The 26,737-nt window shown below is 39.6% G+C and overlaps 1 protein-coding gene across 1 annotated transcript in view; it reads left to right on the forward strand.

Moving 5' to 3' along the window:
• Nucleotides 1–21,548, forward strand: part of Col25a1 (collagen type XXV alpha 1 chain) — a 408,459-nt gene extending 386,911 nt beyond the window's left edge. The window contains exons 31-38 of the mRNA XM_042701800.1: nt 1,485–1,520; nt 3,119–3,172; nt 8,609–8,662; nt 10,046–10,072; nt 11,236–11,289; nt 14,319–14,396; nt 16,196–16,234; nt 21,468–21,548. Of these exons, the coding sequence (XP_042557734.1) occupies nt 1,485–1,520; nt 3,119–3,172; nt 8,609–8,662; nt 10,046–10,072; nt 11,236–11,289; nt 14,319–14,396; nt 16,196–16,234; nt 21,468–21,470 (345 nt within the window). The 3' untranslated portion in view covers nt 21,471–21,548. The remainder of the gene's footprint in view (nt 1–1,484; nt 1,521–3,118; nt 3,173–8,608; nt 8,663–10,045; nt 10,073–11,235; nt 11,290–14,318; nt 14,397–16,195; nt 16,235–21,467) is intronic.
• Nucleotides 21,549–26,737: the final 5,189 nt, after the last annotated feature.

Here is a 26,737-nt window from a genome sequence, read left to right on the forward strand (position 1 = left end):
TTATTTTCAAATATAGTAATAATGACTGAAGAAAATATCCAAAGGAAAACTGTTTGGATTTCCTAACTTTTCATCTGATTTTTTTTAAACTTCATTTCAAATGAGGGCTATTGATAATTTTGTGTAGCATTTAGTCAAAAGCTATACTTTGGCCTGATTAAGTGAACACCAAACACCAATACATGTCTTTAATCACTGATAAGTAAAAACATATTTCAGATTATAGTAATGGATCATCATAGGATGAAATACTTAAAGGTATGTTATAGAGTATCATTTGGCAGTTTGCAGCTGGGATTTGTGTGTGTAGGCAGTACTGGGGCTCGAACTAAGGCCTGGACACTGTCGCTTAGTTTTTCTGGCACTCTACCAATTGAGCCACAGCTCCACTTCCAGCTTTTTGGTGGAATTGGAGGTGACAGTCTCACCAATTTTCCTGCCTGGGCTAGTTTTGAATCATGATCCTCAGCCTCCTGAGTAGCAAGGATTACAAGCATGAGCCAAGAGCACTTAGAATATTTTTTTCACTCACCTCAGAAGCATAAGTTGGGGAAGAGTTCTACACCCTTGTCAAGAGAACTTACAAAGCTAATTCATCCTCTTCTTAAACACTCCATCTTATCAGCATCTTTCAAGTACTATAAATACTTCGGCTTATAAGACACAAAAGCTTTCTTAAAGCAATTGAATTTATTTTGATCACATACAATTGCCTAGAATTCAAGGTAAAGAAATGCATGCATTCATTGTTTTAGAACATTAGATTTTTTTTAAGGCATTTCTCCTTTAGGCTCTGATACAAGGATTATTTGAAGCAAATGGAGAAATAACTTAGTTAGGGAACTATTTATAACCATAGTCTCACAGATTTTTTTTCCCTGTTCTTGGAAGTCCCTCTAGTGGTGACTAGCAGGAACCACCCAGAAAATATTAAATAATCTTAGAAAAATCCAGTCATCCTAGCATAGGAAAACCAAGTATTTGTTCTCCATAAAATTTCTAACACATGTAGTAGTTACAGCTCCCTTTTTCTCTAAGACCTTAAAATTGGTTTTTAAAGTAAGCGTTTCTCCTAATTACCTAATATCTTCAATGCCTCAGATATAGATTGTGAATGGTTGTCTTTCCAAAAGTGAATTTCATACTGAAATTTAGATAGTTGACTGTTCCTGACCAGTAGCTACTTTGGGAATAGCAAATTCTATAACTCTCATTCACTTGATTTCTAAGTGAGAATTTGCCTAATAGGAATGTCATTAAAATGCCATCCTCTGTGGGGTGTTTATTGTCATGTGGTTTGTTGTTTAGTTTTTCGTTTTGGAAACTAACAAGTTGTAGCCATGTGATTATTCATTCCAGAATCCTGTGACTGTGTATTCTGTGGTTAAAAGTGTTGCATTTTTGTTCACTGGTACCTCATACTAATCTCTGTTCTTGTCATTCGTGTTACACCCACCAACCCTGCTACCAACCCAATCACACAGGGAGCATCTGGCTTAGACGGGAAGCCAGGATCCCGGGTGAGTCCGTCCCTTATCTTGCTCTGACATGCTGTGCAGCTGTGAAGCGCGTGATTCAGGGTCTCCTCAGATGATGAGGGGGTACTTAGCACCGATGCCAAAAAGGAGAAAGGACCACATGATCAGAAAATGGGATGCAGCACAGCGTGAAGGAAAGCCTCAAGTTCAAGTCTGGACAATTCTCTAGGTGTAAAGAATGAGCCATCTAATTGGGTTCCTTTGTCTTAGCATCCCACACACATCTTTCCATAACCAATAAAACTCCCTGTAATTTCATGAGAGGCCCTCTGAAGAGATCAATGTGGATTTGTTTTTAACATAACTTTTCCTTTTAGGTTTCTGTCTATCTAAGAAATGTAACATCTTTGGAATGAAGTCTCTGCTCATGGGAATTACTTGCCTGTCTCCTGTCATTTTATCTCTTTCCTTTGGCTCTTAACAGCTCCATCTCTGACATTTCAGCTGCAGATACTCAGCATTTAAAAGTCTTCTGAAGATGAACTTTGAGTCCAGGCAGTAAGACTAAGATGATGATATCTCAGCAACACTAGAAGGAATTTGGGACTCAATTCTTTGCTATCAAGGCTCTCATAGAGTAACGCAAAATACTAGAGAATAGAAAAGGGAGTAGTTACTAGTCAGGTGCAGTGACTCAAGCCTACCTTTGGGAGGGAAAAATCAGGAAGTCAACCTTTGAGGCCAGTCAAGGCATAAAGTCCAAGAGAATCCATCTACACCAGTGAGTGCAGTGGCACCCACTTATTATCCCCAGCAACATAGGAGGATCCAAGCCCAGGCTGGCCTAGGCATAAAGCAAGACCCTACCTGGAATATAACCAGTGTAGAAAGGAACAAGTGGATCAAGTGGTTACACATCTACCCAGCAAGCCTGAGGCCCCAGGTTATCAATCTTCAGCATGAAAGAAATTATACTGAAATTGTTCCTATAGTTCACTTTATTTTCATTATTTCCATTCACATATTGCCTCCTCTATTTCTGAAATGCCCTGGCCTAACCAAATAGCCAGACATTGCTACCATTAAATTATTCCGCTTGCCTAATTTGCAACTTGTGAGCCTGCTAATTACAGCCACTGCTGCAGAACCTAGAAAAATAATTCCTTCCCTGCTTGGTTTGGACAGTTAAACACTGCTCCATTGAATATATGTTTCCACTTGCAGAGCTGTGGAAGGCACTTACGCAGCCAAGCATGTCTGGCCAAGGGAAGCAGTAGATGAAAGAATTTGAGGAAGGGGTGACAGGAAAGAAAGCTCTATTTTTCTTGTGACAATTACAGAGGCAAAGTGAGGATGCTGGCTTTAGGCAGGGAGGAAATATATAACACCTATGCTGGATGGCTCTTTGTGCATACCGCTCATGGACATTTCAGTTATATAACCCATCCCTTTTGCACCAGTTTCTAGAAAAGCACTTCCCTGAGAAAAATCAAATAGAAAAGCACTTTGAAAAAGAGATGAGTGGTCTGACTCCTAAGGCATCACCCACACCAGGAAAAGCCTAAAATAAGTCATGACTGCTTTGCCTGTAGGCCTTGACACGTGTCTCTTATTGCTTATTTTTTCTCTCTCTTATTTAGGGTACAGATGGTCCTATGGGACCCCACGGCCCTGCAGGTCCCAAAGGAGAAAGAGTAAGTTGATCCTGGGTTTATTGAGCTTGAGCTGCATGCTAAAGCAAACAGAGCATGGCTTTCCGGATTAGCTCTACTGTTCATTTTCCAGAAGAAATAAAGGACTATCTAGTATTCATGGGAAATATATAGCATCGTATAAGTTCTGTTCAGTCCTAACACTGAGAAGAAAAACCACAATCTGAAATAGCGGAGGACTGCCTTAATAAAAACAATGCATACATTTACATAGCTAAAATAAATAGCTGTGATTATTCTTTCTTAACCCATAAGGAAGATATTTTCATTTGGCCTTCCTCCAGAACGCTGAAGTCAATAGAGCTAAAATTTCCAGAACTACATATTCTGGTTGATAATCTTTAGTAGAAAGCTACTGTATTCATTCAGAGTAAGTTATAACATTTTTTTCCAAAGGAAATTACAAAACCTAAGTATTCTTCTCCACAATTATAAGTACACACTGCCACGTTTTTAAGCTAAAGAATAGCCTGTTTTTCTTTAACCATGAGGAAATAATTTCAGTGCATCATAAAACAAAAACCTTTATTAACCTCAGTATTGCTAGACCCTATTTCCATATTCTAAGGAGAGGAAAAAAAAATGTTCGGCGGCAAAGATAAGTATCTGACACAGAAAAATGTGCTGCCACGTCAGTATCTGGTCATCTGTCTGTAACTCTCCCTTCCTCTCTCCCTCTTTTTCTTTTCCTCACCTTGGCAGACTCAAAAGGGTGCGTGTGTATTATGTCCCTGGTGGAATTATTTCCCCACCACCCAAGAAAGGATATCAAGAAAGTCTCCCCCAAAGTGAGGAACTTTAAAATACTGGCACGGCTCACTGTGCCAGTTTGTGGTCTTTCAAACACTAGACAGCTTTCATCAATCTGGGCTCGTTTTAGCTCTAAAAGAGAACCAAGGAGTAATTGCTTTGACCTGCCTCCTAATTCTCATTTAATGCTACGATCTACAAACTAAATCCGGTCATAGAATAAATACTGGTCCAATGCAAAGCATGATATTTACTCCTTGTGTGAAAGGCAGCAATACTCCTCCTCACAGCAAGCCTGCGCCGCTCATTTGCTCCCATGTGTTGAATAATACCATTCTAATAGATTCATCATCCAGCCCTTTATTAATACATACATCCGCTCAGTCCTGCGAAGGAAGCAGCTGGTTTTCCTTGACCTAGACGACTTTACAACCTAATTGCAAAAGGGAGGAAAAAATGTATGCAGGAAATAGCCAAAGAATGAGGCCAAAGTGAATACAAATAAAGGCTAGACATACAGAGTTTATGCAAGAATCGTTCTAGAAAGAGATTAGTCCTAAAGGGACATGTGCTCTGAATCTACTGTTGCCTCCTTTCTAAGATCAAAGCAGCCCCTGAGCATCATCTTCATTGAAGATGTTTTGGAGCGATTGAGCTAAGAGCCTCAACATTGCTCAAGCACACGTGCTTCTAAGCACTGCAGGAAGAAACCCAGCCCATGTGCTAAAACTGGAGCCGCAAATCTCAGGCAGTCTCTTGGCAAAATGCCCTAAGGCTCAAGAGGGTTTATGGTTTGGTAAATCAGCTGTTACATCCGGTAGCTGTAGCATCCACTAAAGTATCAGATCTCAGGGCCCGGGCAGAACTGACCAGAAGAACAAATGAAGTCACTTAAGAATTTGTGAAAGGCTAGCTGCAGTCAGATGGTGTGTCCAGGGCAAAGTGTTCCACTCATATTTCTCCTGCGTGCTGTCTTTGCTGGGTCATGTGTCCATCTCCCCCAAGTGGCTCTCACCCCACAAGTGCTAAACTCGAGTGGGGTGCTCAGAGTTAATCATGTGGCAGCTGGAGTCTCTTGGGAAAGATTCCGAATTTAAAGATGTAGAAATCTGCAAAGGGAGAACTCTAGAATAATTCTCAGCTCAGATATGCAAATCAGAGTTTGAGTGCAACCAGACTGATCCAATGAAGAGAGGAAAGGGGGAAGAATGCAGTCATAAAATACAGCATACCTCCTCTGGCATTACGAACATTGAGTAAAGGGTGGGTTGGGAAGAATGGGGGGAAATGATCGAAGGGGTGACATTGATCAAGATGCACTGTAACCATAAATGGCTTTGTGGAATAGCAATTCCCTTGTACAACTACTCAGATAATTTAAACAAAGCAATTAGGCTAGTGCAAAAGAAATGAGGCATTCAACACATTATTACTCACAATTTCCCAGATGCCTGGTTGACAGCATTAGTGTACAGCAATCCCGAACACCCCACTTCAGCTGATTTTTCCTTGTGAACTGATTCGGAACCCTGTAGTGCATTAGGTTTAAGAACCTCAAAAGTACTTTGCTTACTCTAGGAAGAGTTGTACGATCAAATCTCCGTGCTAGTATTTTATTCCTAAAAGAAGTCAAGATGGGATGCCTTTGGTTCTAAGGGACAGAACCCTAGTTCAAAATGGCTAAAACTGTATTGTTTCATACAACAAACAGGCAAAGAAAGGCTCGAGGGTTTACTTTAGTGCTTTGTCAGTCCCAAGCTTCCTCCTGGGACATGAGCAGAGGACAGAGTTCTCCTCCAGTGAAAAGAGAGATTCCAAGAACAGAGGGGACACCACCCCCTAGTAGTTCCAGTTGACTTAACATTCCCACTAGCAATGCCTCCTTGGCCAGCACTGGGTCATTTGTCCACTTCAACTCACTAGTCAGAGAATTGGGAGTGCCTTGTTTGCTTCCAATAATGATTTGGGGTGAGGAGTTCCACCGTGACCACTTTATTTATGTTCATCTTAAAACCAAAACAAAGCCAGTGTTCTCCATGGAGAACTCCATGGAGGAACTAGGGGTATCAAAATGATCTATGGAGAAACCAGGTGCCAGTAGCTCACACCTGTAATCCTACTCAGGATGCTGAGATCTAAGGATCACAGTTCAAAGCCAGCCCAGGCAGGTCCATGAGACTCTTCAGTTAATCACCAGCAACAGCCAGGTGTGGAGCTGTAGTTCAAGTGGTAGCTTTTTCTGCTCAAGGCTGGTGCTTTAAGACAGTGCCTAAGCCCTGCATTCAAGCCCCAGGACCAGCACAAAAAAAAACTGATTTTAAATTGGTGTACTTTAAAGTTGTGAAGCCCTTTCCATGAACAATATCACCTCTGATTAAATACTACTATCAGCAACTGTTTATGCCACCTGTGACCTGCCATTATACACTTTCACATACTATTTAATCTTGAGAACCATTATTACAGATTGCTGTTCATGTTTTATAACTCAGGTATCTTGGCCATAGGAAGTAGCAGAATTGAAATGGAAAGGTCTCAGTCCAAACCTGCTCCTGTTGCTGAATGCAGTTATAGTGCATTATTAGAAAATGCAAAGCAAGAATGAGGACAGGGCCTTGAGATTTGCTTGTGTGGGAAGCTGGGGCACACAGGTGCTGTGGGAGGCCATGTCCTTATACAGGCAGTTTTCAGTGGCACACAGGTAGGCCACGTCCTTTTATGGACACTGATCAGTGCTAACGTTTAAGCTTCACAGGTGTTAAGCCTGGTCACATAAACATCGCGATGACACCTGAAACTTTTGTGGTAAATACCAGTATCACTTTCATCTGGAAGCTGATGAAAACCTTATTTGAAATGAGGAAGGGCTCTTTCTTTGCACCATTCTCTCCCTGGGATCACCATCAGTATCACAGTTACGTTATAAGCATGCAAATTTATCATTGAAGCTGGACCAAGCTCTTCTTTTAAATCAGCACTGGCAAAGAGTGATGGAGATAATATGAATTCTACACTCCCTAGCATTTAGTGAGCACATTGAAAGTTTTCAACCTGTTTTTTTTTTCAGAAAGGAAGCAAACATGTAAGACTGATACTGAGTTGACTTAGTTCATGGAGTCAACTGATATTTACTTATGGGCTGCTCACTGTACTAAGCCACGGCGATGCTAAAGGAAACAACAGGAGAGCCCAGTGTGTCCATTGTAGTATCAGGAACAACAGAGAATATACACAACCATTCAGATGTGCCTGTGGAGTAAAATGCAGCTAGATAAAGAGAAGAGACACAGTCAAAAAAAAGTTTCTCTAAAGAGACATTTGAAAGGCTTGGAATGTGGCTTAGTGGTAGAGGGCTTGCCTAGCATACATGAGGTCCTCAGTTCAATTCCTCAACACCACATAAAAAGAAAAAGGCAGAAGTGGTGCTGTTGCTCAAGTGGTAGAGCGTTGTCCTTGAGCAAAAGAAGCTCAGGGACAGTACCCAGGCCCTGAGTTCAAGCCCCAGGACTGGCAGAAGAAAAGACATTTGATTGGGAGGGGGGAGTATTCTTACTTTTTTTTTAAGTAGTATAGGTCAAAGATCTCTAACGCCAAAATTCAAAATCTAAAACCTTTTAAGTACCAATATGATACCATGGGTGACGAATTGCACACCTGACTTCAGCTGACAGGTTGAAATAGAAACATGAATGCACTAAAAACAGTATAAATACATATAAGTTGTATATAAAATGAATGTGTCTGTGTTTGTGTGCACGCGCGCACATACCAGGGCTTGAACTCAACAGCCTTATACTTGCTTAGTTTGCTTGCTCATTACTGGTGGTCTCCCCCCTTAAGCCATAACTCCAGCTAGCTTTTTGCTGGTTGATTGGAGGTAGGAGTCTTGTAGACTTTTCTGCCTAGGCTGGCTTCAAATCACAATCCTCTAAGTCTCAGCCTCTTCATTTAACTATGATTACAAGTGTAAGCCACAGACTTGAGCCTTGTCTCCAAAGTACCTCATCGTATGTATGCCAATACTCCAAATTCCAAAAACATGTCCAGTCCCAAGTATTTCAGATAAGAGATATTCAACCTATACCTTAAAATAATAATGAGGGGATTTTTTTGGGGGGGGTGTCAGTCATGGGGCTTGAACTCAGGGCCTAGGCGCTGCCCCTGAGCTCTTTTTGTCCAAATAGAGTGTTCTACCACTGTGAGCCACAGCTCCACTTCCAGTTTTCTGATAGTTAACTGGAGATAAAAGTATCACAGACTTTCCTGCTTAGGCTGGCTTTGAACTATGATCCTCAGATCTCAGCCTCCTGAGTAGCTAGGATTACAGGCGTGAGCCACCAGTGCCCAGCAGGAGTCCCTATTTTATATGAGTGGCCCTATTTTGTGTTAATTTTATATTAATGCACCCCAGACCTGCAAATCCTCTGGGCGGGCGGGCAGGCAGGCAGCAGTAGTCTCTTCCTCCCCTTCTCTCCAAGGCCCTTGAAGGAAGGAATCCACTGTGAATTCCTTCCACGGCATCACTGCCCATAGTCCCACAGGAGTCTGGCTCTCTGGCATTTTGATAGAATAGTACCCCAAAATGGAGGCTTCATATACGGGCCATAAGAGAAGGTGGAGGAATGTAAGTGTGCATGTATGATGTGAACTTTCTCCTTTTCATTTTAGGGGGAAAAAGGCGCCATGGGAGAACCTGGACCCAGAGGGCCCTATGGCCTACCTGTGAGTCACTATCGCATTCACGGTTGTCACCTCCAGCATGCACCCACTTGTAACCTGTCACTCACACGGTTAACCCTTCCCTGGTTGGTCACAGGTAGCTCCCTAGCAAGCAGGTGCCACCTTCATGTACAGTCATACCAGACATGTCCCAACAGATGCACCCCACAAGACTATGGGATACGCAGCAGCACAAACCTGATTCTCTCATAATAACTTCCCCCATATGATCTAGCTGGAGGCTCAGCCCTGCCTCTTCCTTAAGGGGTCATGGAATCCCAAAAGAGTGGAAGTTTCATCATCAACAACCTTCTTCATGCCTTATTTGTTCTCATAGATTGTATGATCACCTAAAAGATAACCTCTTGTGAGTGAAAGGATCACCTCCCCCCCAAAAAAAAATGAATGGATGTTCTTTGATGGCTTTGTATGTCTGACCCTTGTATATGACTGTGAGGACCAATGATCTTGAGAACATCGAAGGTTGGTAGTGTTCTAGCTTTTGAAAATTCCTTGTCCAGAGCCACCTGAGGCCCTGAGATTACTATAGAACATCTTTCTGGTAATGATCATCCATTCAGCAGGATAAGACACAAAGGAACATGCCTGTCCTGTATTAAGGTTTTCAAGTTTCCTGTACTTACATACTTCTTATGGACTAAATAATCAACTTAAGCCATGGTGATTTCAATACTGAAAAAAAAAAATACTGATTTCGAGACAGATAGAAAAATTTTCATCCATAGAATCAAAGTAGCTTCCTGGGAACATTGATTTGATCTAGAGGATGACCACAGTTTAGAAGAGAATAATCTATGCTAGGGATGAATTTATCAGCTTTGCTTCAGGGTCTTCTGCCCCTTTTTATATTTGGGAATGATTTATTTACAACGCTTATTGAAAAAGTTTCTAGGTTGTAACACTTCACACCCTTTATATCTCTGGTCCATATCTAGCCAAATTACAACTATACTTGACAATAAACAGTTGTCACATTATTTCACTTGTGTGAATCATCAGTCATTAATAAGCTAATTAAGTGCAATGATTTGCATCTGGCATTAGTGTTAGTATAACAACAATATTTTTACTCTTGACTCCACTCCTGATAACCTGCATAGAAAGCATTAATCCTCAGCAATATACTCTATTTAACCCAATGCATAATGTAAAATTTCTATGATCCTAACTACAATTCTAACTAGTCACATCACTTGACTCGAGTACTAATTTTAGATTTCAGATTAGTCATCAATAAGAGCTATTTTGCACATTCGCAAAGTAGCTATTCTAATACTTGAGTTGCATGTCCCGGCAGTCTTAAATAAAATAACCTGTTGGTGAAACTTTAGGAACACTAATGTAGCTACTGTGGTTCTTTGGCAGGGGAAAGATGGAGAGCCTGGTCTTGATGTAAGTAAAACATACAATAAACATCTTCTCATGTCACATATGCTAATGGTCTCCATCATTAAGACTACCAAGACCACCTAGGTGCTGGTGGTTCACACCTGTAATCTTAACTGTTCAGGAGGCTGAGATCTGAGGATCAAAGTTCAAAGCCAGCCCGGGCAGAAAGTCTCTGATACCATTCAAAAACTGGAAGTGGCGCTGTGGTTGAAGTAGTAGAGTGCTAGCCTTGAGCACAAAGAGGCTCAGGGACAGTGCCCAGGCCCTGAGTTCAAGCACCACAACTGACAAAATAGCAAGACCACTTGCTTATCTATGCATATTCTATGCATAGAATATATTGCTGTGCATGTAGACAGCAATAGAAAATACACTCATTTTTGCATGAGACAAATATAAAATATATCTAACTATCTGGCATAAAATTAGTAACTGACAATAGTGTCATTTCAGAATGCTTTCCCAAATACATTCAACATCAGCATGACCCATGTATGGGGAAAAAAAAGATGCATAAAATCAAATACCTCTCACCACATACTTTCAGGGCATCAGTGGTTTTTTTTTCTCAAAGCAAGTGTGCTCTATCTTTTCCACTTACCATAAAGTCCCCACATATATTTTCTCTTCCACTAATGTAATTCTATAAAAATACTGTCAGAAATAAATGTCTCTAGAAGCAATCATTGTTTATTCCTGTTTTATGTAACTAATGATGGTAACAGAAGTTATAATAGTTGCTGCGTACTGAGCACTTGTTATATGCAGTATCATTTTGGTAGTTTGTATACATCAGTGCATCCAATAATCATTAACAGCCATGTGGTACATAGCCATTGGCCCTAATTTTTAAAGCACAGAAGTGATTTACCTGAGCCCTCAGAGTCAGTGAATGTGCCAGGACTCAAACTAGTATTCTGATATGCTCTCCTTCTACATTTGTTAGGAAAGAAAGCTAGAGACTCATTGTGTATAGATCATTGAGATGTTAAAACACTACTGTTTCTACATGCTACTTTACCAACGTTCTACCATTGTTTGGCATACCATGTTGTTGTCTGATTTTAGAGCAATGAAATCCTAAGCTGTGTCTTTTCCCCTACCCTCCATCTCATTTTGCCACCCCTGCACTAATAGATCTTTTGGATGTGCTCTTTCTCTTCCAGGGCTTCCCTGGTCCACGGGGTGAAAAGGGAGACATAGGTGAAAAAGGAGAAAAGGTAACGTCCCTCCCAGCATGGGTCTTGCATGCCTTTGCTCACATGTGTCTTCATTTCTGCTGAACCTGTGGACTCCATCAGCAGCTTGTCTACCTCAGTCCTGTGTGCCAAAAATACACTGATCCCTGCTCCAAGGAACCAGGTCTCTGCTGCTAGAAATAAAGGCATTATCTGGCATGGTAAAAAATAAAATAAAAATTCTGATCTCTAGATACAATCTTTCAAGCCCCTGGTAGCAATACTGCTCAGAGGCAGAGATCAGAAGGATCATGGTTCAAGGCTAGCTCATTGCCACCAATAAGCTGAATGTGGCAATGTGTTTCTGTAATTTCTGCTGTTCAGGAAACCTAAGTAGGAGGATTACAGTCTAAGGCCAGCCCCAGGCAAAGAATTAGTGAAATTCTGTCTGAAAAATAATAATAAGCAGAAGCCGGGTGCTGATGGCTCAGACCATAATCCTAGCTACTCAGAAGGCTGAGATCTAAATATGTATGAAGCCCAGGCAGGAAAGTCTGTGAAACTCTTACCTCCAATTAAGTCACAGAAAAAGCCAGACATGGCACTGTGGCTCAAGTGGTAGAGTGCTAGCCTTGAGCAAAAGTTGCTCAGGGACAGTGCCAGGCCAAGAATTCAAGCCTCAGAACCAGCAAAAGTAAAAACCATTTAAGAGTTCTCATATGCTTATACCCACAATGAACAGTAAGTTCCGGTTGCATGGGTCATCATGCATATGACAAAGCAAGGTTGATTACTAAGAACATCAGTGCATTCGTTGTACGTTAGTGCCTTTTCCATTAAGCTTGCTGTTCACTAATGTGAACAGAGGAAAAAAAAAAAGATTCTCAATGCCTAGCACAGTAACACTGTTGTGTTAAATGGTTAACAATGAATTCCAAATTGACACCAGAGGCACTTGACGTCAGTTACGCCTCCTTCTGGGAGGAAAGAGCTCCTCTACGAAGTTTAAACCAATGGATCTCAGGGCATTGAAGTCACTTACTAAGGAAGGATCAGCAAGATCAAACAACTTCTGAATGCCCCTCCCATGTTCCCATCCCACCCTGCCTTCCCCGCCCTAGAGCATGATAAACAACACCGAATTTCCCTTTCCCTCATATGTGAGAGACCCAAGTGGTTTTGATTCTGAGCCTTCTGATGCAATCCTCTTTTTGGCACACAGGAGATAAATGAGGCGCTTTCACTGAGGCTGTCAGAATGAATGTATTAATTTGAACGTGTATCTCCTATGTCTCTGTCCTCTATGTCTTTTCACCCCTGCATAAGCATCCTCTTGGCTTCCAAGATGAGTCACTTTCATTGTTAACTGCCATCCTGACTTCAGAATGAATGCACTAATTTAAATATGTATCACATCATATTTGTATTCTGTACAGCACCAACTCCCCGTCTGTAAATGTGCCGAGTTCTTCATGCTAATGTGAAGCAGCTGAGGTGCATTCCTTCCTTCCCCTCCTTTTGCCTCCTTTCCTTCAGTCCTCTGTCCCTAGGATCCATGTAGAGTTCCCACAACCTTTTCCTTGATTTCCAAGTACTAATTTCCATGGCTACATTCCCACTATATAATTATCCTGCCTATCTCATTTTTTTTTTATTGAATCCAAACTGTCTTTCCTTTCTCCAGCAGAATTTTTTGGCTTTTGTTTCCTTGTTGAGTAAGCTGGAATCTCACTTACCATTGTAAGCACCAGGCATGAGATCAATCAGACAATAAATTAAAGAAGACCCCTAGCTTGATAGATGGCTGTTTCTCCCATCTGTATTTTGGCAAAGTATTAGCCCCTTTGAACGTTTGTTTACCTGACTAAATGAGGAAACTATTTGCTTTGAGTTTTGTAAGAAAGAAAATGTTCAAAAGCAAGAGAAGTGTATTTAAATACAGTGAATAATTTTTAATGAGAGCTGCCAAAGTATCCTACGATTGGATATGTTTCAAAGAGATGCATACATGCTCCTGATCATCGTCCCTTTTCCTGATTCAGCGTAGCCTTCCTATTTTACAGGATTAGGGAAATAACAAGAAAAGCAAGTTGACAGGTATTGAAAATTGGGTGAAATATCCACGATTCTGCCACTGGCTGGCTTTTCAGTGCAATTGATATCTGTCATCCTAACTAGGTCTAAAGGGGCTGGCTTCTAATTCACAATGACTGCAAGTGAGTTGTGTAAGTCAACCCTGATCTCAACCCCGATCTGCTTTTCTGGGGTTTCAGCCGTCTAGATCTCTGCCTTTTGTCTTGTTGAGTATCTCACATCCCACATCCTGCAGACAGCATTGTGACGCAGAGCACTCAATCATCTTCCTAGTATCATGCCTCCTCTAAAGCACAAAACCCCGTGGTAAATGACCTTCCAGACTCTTCTAAGCCATCTTTTGACTCACTTGTCATTCCCTTCCCAAAGTGAAACCTGTCTTTCATTTAAACCCTTGTATTCCACAGGGGGAAAAGGGAAAGAAAGGCAAAAAGGGGCCTAAAGGGGAGAAAGGAGAACAGGGTGCTCCTGGATTAGATGCGCCCTGCCCGTTGGTATGTGTGCCTCGTGACCCTGTCTCCGGATGTTGTTGTGTGAGGGATGAGGCAGGGGGAGGAGCAGCAAGGTTCTGAATGGGGTCCTTAAAACAGACTCTAAGACATGATCCCAAGTTTCTTGATGCCTTCCTCATCTGGTCAGAAGTGCCTCTCATGGTTCAAGATCTGGTCTCTGGCCATTGGCTCTGCCTGGTTTCCTGACTCTAAAGGACTGCTGTGAGGATCTGAGGAGGCCCTTTTGGGTCCCCACAAAAGAGAAGGCCACACTTCCAGCACACGCCCTGTGACCAGAGTGTGACCCAGCGGCATTTAATCTCGTCCACCGTGACTGGACATGAAGGGGTCTGTGTTTCCTTCCCGAGCTGCTCCTCTCCCAGTCCTCTGTGGCTCTAGCTATTATCTTGAGCAGATTTTTTTTTTTTTTTGGTGCTTAAGTGAATTCTTGTGTTAGTAACATTATGAGTTAATCTTTACAAACAGGGATTCCGTGGCGTTAAGGGGGAAAAAGGGGAGCCAGGCCAGCCTGGGCTGGATGGGCTGGATGCTCCTTGCCAATTGGTACAGTATTTCTCTTTCCTACCTTCCTGCATGCACTTCCTTTGTTTATTACATATCCATCTCTACCAGTGTAAAGTGGCTCTTGCTAGAGGAGTGAGCTTTACATGGCGAACACACTCACTACATGCATGCGCATGAACAGATTCCTTCGGAGCCCTCCTCACCGCAGCGGGACGAGAGCATGCATTATCATTATCAGTGACTGTGAACTAATGAGCATCGTTCTCACAACTGACCTGACCACCGCACGTCTGTGTTCTTTGGAATATTCATTTATTCCATAAAAATTTAAAGATTATTTCTAAATTACATTTAAAAAATCTTTCTATGCAAAGGCACTGTTAGGCTAGTAACTTTTAACTTCTTTTTTTGTTCCTCTGCAAGAAATAAAGGGGTTTTTTTTGGTGGGGGGGGGGTGGAAGAGGTCTTTTGCTAAGTTTTTATCAGGTCATAAATAACCATAAAATTAAGCTTCTGGGGTTGAGAGTTGAGTCAAGGGAATGCTACTGGGAGACCATAGTGAAGAAAACCACACCTCTCTGAACTTCTAAAGATAATTAATAGTTTGCAGCCCAACCTCTCTTCTCTGTCCCATAACCTTTGCAATTTAATGGTCTCTCCTTTTGAAACTCACTTTCCTAAAGTAGACAAAGCTCCCTTATCTCCATTGGCATGAACTCAAAATCCTCCTTACACTAAAATCTAAAAAATAAACAAAAAAAATCTCCTGGGTGATCTCCTTCTCCTTGTACCAATCTGGCACCACCAATTTTCCCAAATATTTTATAAAATTGCTTCAAGGATTTGTAGCATCAAAAAGAAAGTATATTCATATCTTCTGGAATATAAAGAAAAATTAAACGGTTGTCTTATACTAGGTCTGCATGTTCTTGATTTGATTCTTAAATGATAAGCATGATTCTCTAAAGGTAAATTTGTATTTTGTTAAGTCTTTCATGAGATGTTGGGGAAAATGTGAGGGGAAAAAATATATGATGGCAATCATTATAGTTAGAAAACATTAATTGAAAGTTTCCAGCCTTCTGTTTTCTTTGCTTGTTATTGATAGTCATGTTTTATGGTTGTTTTATTGGGGGAAACATATGCATGCCTTCATAATATGACAACTTTTCCTGTTTCATTTGTATCATTTGTATCTGAAGTATGCTTACACTTCAAGTTCAATTTAGGAAGTTATTATTCTATACAGAATGCTAACTGACCTCTAAAGAGAACTTAAATAGAAAATGGTGTGCATCAAATCATACTTATCTAGACAGACCTATGTTTCCATTGAGTATGTCCTGTAATACCTACTTTTCAATATCAGAAAGTAAAAAACATTGGCATATGAAAAGCTATAAACTTCAGATAGAAATGATTTATCATGGATGACCATTATCATGATTCAGTCAAAAGTAATCAGGAAGATGAATTATTTTGACTTATTTAGCAAAGAGAACTCTGAAATATATTTTAAGGAAAATAAGGTAGGAAACATTATCTAAAGATGTAAGTGTGAATGGACCACTAAACCAATATGCTCTGTAAATTATTTTCTCAAGATTAGTTGTTTGTGCATCTCATGTATTTTCAGAATATATGCACATTCTATTTGAATTATCTTCATTTTAACTAACACTGGGCAATATATTGGGAGTTGCTAGTTAATAAAGGATGTATATGACCAAAGCCACCTAGAAAGTAGGAAGATCTTCAAGTCTTTGAGCATGGAAACTATGAAATCTAATCACTCTTGAAGAGCCTTAAGAATTCTTTTCTCTTCTCCTTTAAAACAGGGACCAGATGGATTGCCCATGCCTGGCTGCTGGCAGAAGGTAGGTTTGTGGATTTTTCCTTTTCCTAAATGGAAGTCCTCTTCCTTTCTCTTGACCTGGCCCTTTCCATTCAGAACAGACATTAGAATTTGACATTCTACAAGCTGACTATTAAAAAGCAACAGATTCCACCTTCGAAATCTCCTTTGACGAATATATTTGTTTCTGATTTCTTTCCAAGCTCATGACTGGAAATAGTTCTTAGGACTATACTTTGTCATCTGCAATTTTGCAGGGACAGAATGGGAGGGAGGGAAATTGCTGGCCTATGGGCTGTATAATGCCCACAAAATCACTTGGTCTGGTCCTTCCAAGACAACCACAAGTAGGAGCTGAAATTCAATAAATCTAGGAGTTGTTTTCAAAGCAAACGTCAACAAAACCAGGCCTACACATGATCTGATAACCACACAAATGACCTTTGGCAGAGAAAAGAACAAAAAGGTTCCCGTCTTCGTGTTTGGAATGGAAAGGGACAGTGCCACCTTGATACCAGTTTGCTTGTCTCTCAATAAATTCCTTGTCCTCCTGCTGTTTAAAATGATTCTTGCCCATGACTTTTCCCTTTATACTCAATTACTTAGACAAACGTACTAACATCTGGTAGAACCCTGACAGCATTAGTCATAAAGCTGAGAAAGCAGAAAAGCATCATTTTTTTTCTGGTGATGTCTTGATTTGTTTAGGAAACCTGATTGGGTGTACACTAGCATCTTTTATGATATCAATTTATTCTAGCCTCTAAACCTGACTACCCACAGTCACTGGGGCATGAACTCAGCACGGCTGGGATGAGTCCTGCATGGGAAACCCCGTGTACAAAATCTGCGGGAAGGTGGCTTAGTGGTAGAGCGCTTGCCTCCCATGCATGAGGCCCCAGGTTTGATTCCTCAGCACCACATAAGCAGAAAAAGCCGGAAGTGGCACTGTGGCTCAAGTGGTAGAGCACTAGCCTTGAGCTGAAAGACAGAGCCCAGGCCCAGAGTTCAAGCCCCATGACTGACAAAAGAAAAAAAAAATCTATGGGATGCGACCTTTCCTATAGGAGTTAATCATCTCATTTCATCCACGCAACAATAAACAGATGAGGAAACCGAAATGCAGCAAGGTAAAGGAACTTCCAGCAACTTTGAGCTGGCCCATAATGGACATGCTGGATCTTGATGAGAGGAAAACAAAGGCAGAGCTACAAGCAGGGAAGAGCTCAGCCTAGTCTGTACATCTTAGAAAATGCCAGATCTTTACACAATAATGGCGTGAACCCAATCAGAAAGGATCATACACACTACTAAAGGACAAAATCAAAGTGAAGGAATGGTAAGGGAAAAACAAAGTAGGAGGTAATAATGCTCAATAGGAAATGTACTCATTACCTTACTCATGTAACTGTAACCCAGTATTTTTACAATAAAAAACATGTATAAAATTTTTAAAAGAATGAAAATGAGCTAAGGGATGATACAACCTATTTTGCTTATTTTAGATTTTCTCTTTTTTTAATGCTAGTCCTGGGGCGTGGATGCAGGGCCTGGGCACTGTCCCTAAGCATTAGTGTTCAAGGTTAGGACTCTACCACTAGAGCCACAGCTCTACTTCCAGCTTTTTAGGGTTAATTGGAGATAAAAGTCTCAGGGACTTTCCTGCCCCGGCTGGCAACCTAAGATTCTTGACTCTGAGTTGCTTCTCAAATCAGCACTTCAGCCACTGAGGAAATCCTGCTTAATTCTCTTAATGAATTTCACACACTTAGCTAAGAAAAGCCAAAGCTTTCTAAGCAACATTATTTATTCAAGAGCATCCCATATTTCACTTTCAGCCCATCAGATAATTAGCTCTACCACCTGAGGTCAAGTAGGCCTCAGGATATACATCTCTCGTCATTAATTCCTCCCTGATGAAACTGTCCTCTTGCTGTCCTAACTCCCATCTGAGGAATCTGTAATGCCATCCTGAGCTGAGATCACTAATCTTTGCCTGGTAATAGAATAGGATGATGATTTTTTAATCCAGTCATTAGCACACTTTACCAAAGACAGGCGAAAGGTTTGCTTGCCCCAGATTCCAACACCACTCATAACTTGGAGGCATAATTGGGGACAATTCTGAACCTCCTCTTTCTCAAGTCATAAAAGTAATAGCAACAGGCAAAGGGCTCATCATCATTTGAGTTCATAAAATAAAAACCTTACAGTAATATATGTAAGTATTAGGGAATAAGAAAGTTTCCTTTCACATACTCATTTTCCTACAAAATAGATGATAGTCTAAGATAAAGAATTTCATAAATCTAACATCCTCTCAAAGAAAAATGATTCAGCGTTAAGACTTCAATATTGTTTGGGCTGGGCACAGCGGCTCACGCCTGTAATCCTAGCTACTTAGGAGACTGAGATCTGAGGATCACAGTTCAAAGACAGCCCAGGACGGAAAAGTCCAAGAGGCTCTTATCTCTAGTAAACTACTCAGAAAAAAGCCAGAAGTGGTGCTATGACTCAAGTGGTACAGTACTAGCCTTGAGCACAAAGAGACTCAAGGACAGCACCCAGGCCCTGAGTTCAAACCCTAGGATAGGGAAAATGATAGATAAATAGATAGAGATCTATAGTTTAACACACATCCCAACACATGAATGCAATCATCCTAACCAATCTCTTTCAATCTTCCCACCAGAAGAGAAAGAGAAAAATGACTATATTCTTGTATTTCTTAGGTGGCTAATTGAACTATGTCAAAGAGTCAGCAAATATGTTTAGGTGGTATTTTCTAAGAAAGGTCCATAGATCACTTTGAACCCTCTTTTATGTGAATCACCCTGGTACACATCATTTACTTGTTAGATTGTAGGACACAAGGGCAAATGTCTGACTTAAAATGTCAGATTACTAGTAGTGTACATTGCTATGATTAGCAATTCCTCTTGGCCTGCTACTTTCAATAAAAATCTTTTTCAGGGGGCTGGGAAGGTGGCTCAGTGGTAGAGCGCTTGCCTTGCATGCCTGAGGCCCTGGGTTCGATTCCTCAGCACCACATAAGCAAAAAAAAAAAAAAAAAAGCCAGAAGTGGCACTATTGCTCAAGTGGTAGAGTGCTAGCCTTGAGCTGAAGAGCTGAGGGGCAGCACTCAGGCCCAGAGTTCAGGCCCCACGACCGGACCCCCCAAAAAAAATCTTTTTTCAGGTAAAACTGGTCTTTGTTTCAATTACTTTTTTTTCATAAATATGGGTAGTTCAGTTTTCTAAATTTACCAACAGAAGTGTTGCTAAACTAAAACCAAAGTATAATGTACCAATCTGCAGTACTATTTGTATAATGAGTATAAATAGCAGCATGTATTAAGAAAGCACAAGCAGGCCAGTCATGGTGGCACCCGACTATAATCCTCGTACTTGAAGACTGAGACAGGAGGACTGGGTTTCAGGCTTAAGTTGTCTAGCAAGACCCTGTATTGAGAGGGAAAGAAAGAAGGGAGAGGAGAGGAGGAAAGGTCAGAGGAGGGGAGGGAAGAAGAAAATACAGAGTATTAAACTTATGATCTAGGAATTAGAAACTATATAATAGGAAAAAACCTAGTTAGAGCCTGTTCCTAAGTACCATACCTTTGTCTCTCTTTATACATCTCTAAACGATTTTCCCTGAGAAGTTTGTAATAGAATCTTACTAAAACCAAGTAACAATTTTTTTAAATAAAATTTTAAAATCTGAGGGGGAGGTGAGGGGAAAGCACTTAAAATTCTACAGATTATTTCTAGTCCCTTGGTTACGGCACCCAAATTCATGTCAGACTTGAGATAAGTGTTTGGAGAAAGCTAACTCCATGTTCTGGCATTGATGCGTCATGCATAAACTTTGCATGAAGGCCATCTCTAAAGATCAAAGTATACAACCTTCGAAGTACACCTAGGGAGAGCATCTTTTTTGTTTCCCTAAGAGACAGAAAAACCAATTATCATTCATTAACAAACTGAAGGTGAGTTTGGGCTAGTCACTCTAGAGAGGGGCAGGGGAAAAGACCTCTATCATTTCATTCTGTGGCTTACTTTTCTCACTGAGCTGTGTGTGTGTGTGTGTAATAATTGTCAAGAATTCTCCAAGATCTTCTCTATCATCTGATATCTCAAAGTTCACTACTCCTTAGCCACTCAGATTTAATTTCAGTTCTCAAAAAACCTTCCTAATACACTTGGACATGATTAAACAGCACTCTAAACATTCACATAATGAGAACAAAGGGGGATATTCTTAAGAGAGTTTCACAATGGCTCAATAGCTATATCCATATGACCATATAAAATAATGCTTTTCAAAATGAACTACAAGAAATGGAAATAAGAGGTGTTTTATTGTACTGATTGCAAGCTTTTTTTCCTTCAGTTTATTCCTTTTGTCACTGTTTTTTAATTTCTGTACCCTTTGTCTTATATATAAGTTTATATTATCTGGGGAGGGAAAGCACGTAACAGTGGAACAAAGGGTGAACCAATTCAGCAGGGATACTCACCAGACACTATGTTGGAAATGAACTATACAACTTGGTGGGGGGAGGGGGGAAAACTATGAGAAATTGAGGGAGGGTTAACACTGTTCAAAAAGCAATGTACTCATTACCTGACTGACGTAACTGTAACCCCTCTGTACATCACTTTTACAATGAAATTTTAAAAAAATAAATTTTAAACTCTTCCTAAGGATGGCAGCTCAAAATGAGGAATCCAGGATTTGTGAAATCTTGGATGACTCAGCTTAAGTCCTAACAGCAAGCAGGTCAACCTAGTCCAGCATTCTAGCAGGGCAGAAGAAGAAGAACCAAGAATCGAAGTGCACAGAGCATACAGGCAGTGTTAGGGACGCAACTACCACTACTACAGACAGAATTGTGGGCCATTTCCACAGAAGGGTTGTACTGCGTGGCGTTTATGTAAAGTAGAAACACCAAATATAATGTAACAGTAACATAGATGTCAAAGAATCCTAATTTTCTGCTTTCCCAGAATACTGACTGAGAGAAACACTTTTTACAGATTTCTCAATAGAAAATATGGGTTCAACCTAGGATGCAAATTATCATGACATCCTGGAATTGAGAAAAGCAGGATATGTATGTGAAACCTATCGAGTGCTCCGTCAACTCAGTGAAAGACAGTACTCAAGGTTCTACCAGCTGTCTTAAAAGATCGATTTTGAATGCTTCCAATGCTACTAATTCCATGTATTGTCTTTTTGTTGTCTTCCTGCAGTGATGAATCTAACCTTCCAAGCATGAAGTTGTGTATATAACGGTCCACTCTCTATATTTATAGTTGAAAACCAAAATGCAGGTTTTGCAAGTCAGAGATCTGTTTACATAGAGCTGCTTCCTCTTGTTCGCAGTAGCACACATGTTCACCTTCCCTCCACTTACATCTGAAATTGGCTTATTTATGAAACCAGTGAGGCACCTGCAGAAAATAGATCAGTTATGTGAAGCTATTTATATGGACATCAGCGATAAAGAAGGATCATTCGTTACTTTCTTACTTTGGGCCTGTTAATTGCATGGACAAAAAAAAAAATGCCATGAAATAGTTTACATGAAATGGTGACCAAATACGGACTAAAAGCTATGAACGTGTACTTTACTGACTGACTGGACTTGACTGTCCCATTCCCACTCACCCCCCCTCCCCATGAGCATTGATTTGTGCCCACACCACCCACTGACACTAAAACAAAATGCATGACTGTGTGCCAACCCTGCCTGTTGTTGTACAAATTCAGAAGCTGAGCATGCTGCTTGGTGAGTGCATTGATAACATCTGAGCTTTTATACATCTGAGCTTTTATTCCTTTTGCCATCTCAAGGGGGTTACACCGTGGCTTATTGCCAAAAAGAGATAAGTTGGTGGAGAGCCCACACACAGTTGATCTTGTATTTTGAGGGCACTTGCAGTCCCAACAGCAAGTCTACAGCTCCCAGTATTGTAGGCTCACGTGGCCACCTTGGTTGAAATACCAAGGGCTTGAGCCGACAGCTGCCTCCAGTTTTTCCTGGGCTGCCCTTGGCAGTGAAGACACAGAAGAGGACCAGCTCAGCATCCTGCAGTCTTTCAGGAGACCAAGTAGGAAAGAGGTTTACAGATGCAAACACTCAGAACAGCAGACATTTTTTTTTAATAAGCTGAATTCCAGCAGGTGTTGAGATGGGTGTTTTTGGAAAATGAGAGATACATGAAGCGCTACTTGGGACAGGAGATTCTTGGAATGGCTGCCCCTGATCCTGAGGACAACGGATATGGCATCCCACCAAAACTCAGGTTGCTGAAGAAGTGATGTTTGTCTAGAAGGGGTCAGCCAACGGCCGTGGAAGCAGCCAGGAGCTCCTTGCTACCGTCTCCACCAAAGCCGATTGTGAGAACTTTACTTCCTCCCAAGCTCCCGCTCATATCCAACATCTCCTACAAGTTCTAGAAAATAACTAGAAAAAAGATTTTCCATTCTTTCTCATCCTTTTTCTTTTTCTTAGCCCTAGGACTATTTTTTTTAAATTGTTTCTTTTTATCACTTGTGTTTTAAGCAGTATTGTTTAGAGTTGTTTCATAATAATTTGATGCCAAGAATTGAAATGATTACCATCTTTCTTTTTTTGAAATAATTGAAAATACCTTTTTAAAGCTCTGTTTTCAGCTTACTCATTGTGAAGTATGAAAGGGAAGTATTTTGTCAGTACTTAGTGATTTTTTTACATCATGAATGTAACATACACAGAGATTATCAATTAATAGAAAAATCAAGATGTTATCACATTGGATAACATTAATTCATTTTTATTTCTTATGATTGTAAGGGTTTTTTAATATTTAGATTTCTCTGTTGGTTTCACATTTCTAAATGTGTGTCTTATCCACAGACCAAATCTGAGTTCTCAGAAAGCTATGAAATATAGTTGCCATAAAGAGTATTTTTCATCTACTTGCTCAGAAATCACCTAATGATATTAGATTGAGCATTTCTTCACGCAGTCTAAAAACATGGTAGTACATTTTGACATGGCTTGTTTTAAGTGGAAGAGTTACATGAGGAGAAACACTGCTGAACTTAATCAGCTTCTCAGCTCATTAGAGGATTTTATTCTCCTCAATGATTCAGCACCATTTTGTGGGAAATTTTCAGTTCTGAGCATAGGTGTACACCACCGAAAATTAGCTCATTATTGGTTTATGATAACCTCAGTAAAGATAAAATGATAAGATCCTTATAAGATCATAAGGATAGCCTAAGATCCTTATGATCACTTTCATCTTATGTAACCAAGTGCTCAATTTTTTTTTATATATATATTTTTGTCAGTCGTGGGGCTTGAACTCTGGGCCTAGGCACTGTCTCTGAGCTCTTCAGCTCAAGGCAGGGGCTCTACCACTTGAGCCACAGCCCACTTCCAGTTTTTCTGGTGGTTAATTGGAGATAAGAGTCTGACAGATTTTCCTGCCTAGGCTGTCTTTGAACCATAATCCTCAGATCTCAGCCTCCTGAGTAGCTAGGATTACAAGCGTGAGCCACCCATACCTGCCTGAATGTCTTTTTTTTTTTTTTACAGGAAGTTTCTAAGGTTAGGGAGATGTTTAAACTAGTAGATGCACCTATATGGCAATTTGTTTAGTAACATTCCACACCCTAAGCCAATTTAGCATTTTTAAACAACAGAGAACATTTTAGAACTATTTCTTATAGGTTGTGGTTAGAATAAGGTATTGCTCAATGTCTGAAACAATTGTCTTAAATGATTTGGAAAAAAAGAATCCAAGAGAGTGGAACTACATCATCCTTGGACAAAACAACTATAACATCCTGAGAAAAGTCCAGTGACTGTATTTCTTCCTTCTTTTCTATTCCTTGAGTCAAAAAGGTGGATTACTATTTAACACTTCTACAGCTTCAAATGAAAAGATCTCAGCATCAAAAGAGAATCACTTGACATATTTTTGTGGGATCTATCACGTAAAAGAGTCATGAGGCTGTCCTGTGTAATTTTTGCTTGATAACTGATTTGACAATATCAACTTATTCCATGATTAAAAGAACTTATAAATTTCCACTATATATTTCCTTGGGGAAAAAAAGAAGATGGTACTTCTTTTTCTATGGAATTGCTAGGTCTTAACCAGAGGTATTCTTAAACTTTGGGTTACTAAATATTTTCAAGCATCTCTAATCATCAATATAGAGAGTTCTCTAATAATTTCCAAATGAATCGATAATGAATTGAACTTGCTGAAATATATACAGAGAGAGAACAATTTCTTTAAAAGTTCTTTTAATCTATATTACTGGATAAAACTGAAGAGATAGGGGGAAGATATACTGGAAATAAATCCAGATCAACTTTAACTTCTGATAAAACATCTTTAAAGGATGAAAGTCGTTATATGTTTTAACTCTAAAATGGTTTTCCACTCATTTTGGTTGGTGCTAATATATTTCTTTCATGTTTCATTATGGACAATGAATGCAACTCTACTATGGAAAATTTCATTTCTTTGCTTTATAGCATTCCTAAACCATGTGTAATTTTTTAAGTTTATGAGTTTGCTAAGACTATGGTTTATTGATCAACCTTTCTTTGTATAAGACGAAAGTGTGCCTTTGGATGGTTTTGTTTTTAAATTTGGGTCACGGATCTCTTTATTTTATAGGTCTTGTACTTTATTCAACTTTCATTCACCTCTTTTAGCTTACATCATCTGATTAGACTTGACACAGCAAGTAGTAGTCTGTACATGCCTTTAGAATACCTGGTGCTTAAATTTGCATAGATCACTCTTCCAGTCCTCATTTGTTATTATCCAAAGCAGTCCTGGAGAATTGTTTTATCATGTGATTTTATAGAGAATGTTGGAATGTCTTATTTCCACCAATAGAAAGCTTTTTTTTTAACATACAACCTTGTGCCTAAGACATTGTAAGGGAACAGCAAAAAGTTACTTATACATCAAAGTGATTTACAGTGTTTCCTTGATGTACAACATGTATTTCCTAGTTTAGAAAAGTCAAGGCAGCACATCTATACCAACAATATGTTTTCTCACTTAGAAATGTGCTTAATTTCTAAGTTTTGTGGTTTTTAATATTGAAGCAGATCCTTTTCCCCACCTTCCATTGTCTTAACCAAACTGGGCTTTATGTACTTGATTGATAATGTTTTTAGTGCCTAAAAAGCTGATATTTGAAACCTTCATTTTCTTGTAAATCAAGAAGTTGATTAATATTAAATACTACCAGAAAATAAAACTTTTTAACTTCAACAAACAAAAGCTCTTATCTCCAGAAAGTAAAGCAGTCAAGGTTTGTAGGAACCCACTTTTCAAAAATTTAAAAAAAAAAAAAACCCTAAGTGGTATCAGCTGTTAAAACACATCTCTAGCGAAATTAAAATCCATGTTTGGCCAGGTATAACTGTTGAATTGTTTCAGCATGCAAAGACTTTGTTCAGTCCCTTCTTTTATTTTCCCTTACACCTCTTCAGACCTTAGCTAGATTTGTTATATGCCAAATGAAGACAGTCTTCTAACTCAAATTTTTGGTGGACTTATTTGTTTGGTGTGTTTTTTACATCCAATACTCATGAATATTTTATGACCATTTTTCACTAAAAATACACTTAGGTGCATAAATTACCTATGCTGCTCATTGAATAGGAAGACTTTCAACCTGACCTATCATGTCTGATTTATTGACAAAGTACCAGTTTCTCACAAAAGGCAGTTGGTAGCCTCTCGTCTCTCAGAAATATTAACACATCTGATTCACAAAAGAATGTCTTATATTGTTGACATTTCTGTGAATATTCTTTCTACTGTTGTAAATGTTTTATTCAACTCAACATTTTAAAAAGATGTACGTATCTGATTTCTCTTTAGGAAATATTATATTTTTATTTGTATTTGTTACATTTTAAACTTCATCTCTATGTGCAGCTATTTTATATTGCCAAAAACTCACCTAAGTCTGAAAAAAAGGAAAAATGAAAAAAGTTGGCAGTCATTCATTGCATTGTGATTTATGTTAATATTTCATGGGCCAGCCTCATGTCCTTGGTTATTCTAAGAATGTGTTGTGTCCTATCACTGTGAGCATGGCCCAACGCTGATTATCTCAGTAGTGTAAATATTTGAAAGATTGAATTCTCCCTGATTTCCCATTTCAGTTTCCCTGTCATTTCTCCAGCTGAAATCGTCTCATAAAGGACATCTGATGGGCAGTTTGGAGAGGATTGCATTGTGTTCACTTTGTAATTTGTTTTTATTTGCTTTTTTTTAAAACTTGTTTTCAGGGTTCCTAGTTTGTGAGAAGTTGAGCTTCAGAATTATTTTTACACTATTTATGACTTATTTTCATAATGTAAAAAGTGTGTAATTATTACAATATTAATCCAATGATAATGAATTGTATTGTTATAAAGCTTTATTGATATTCATGAAAACCTTGGCCTATTTTCTTTGATTTAGACACAGCCCACAAGGAATTGTATTCT

This window comes from Dipodomys spectabilis, unplaced genomic scaffold (assembly GCF_019054845.1).
Source record: "Dipodomys spectabilis isolate Male_0828 unplaced genomic scaffold, ASM1905484v1 ptg000297l, whole genome shotgun sequence".
NCBI lineage: Eukaryota > Metazoa > Chordata > Mammalia > Rodentia > Heteromyidae > Dipodomys > Dipodomys spectabilis.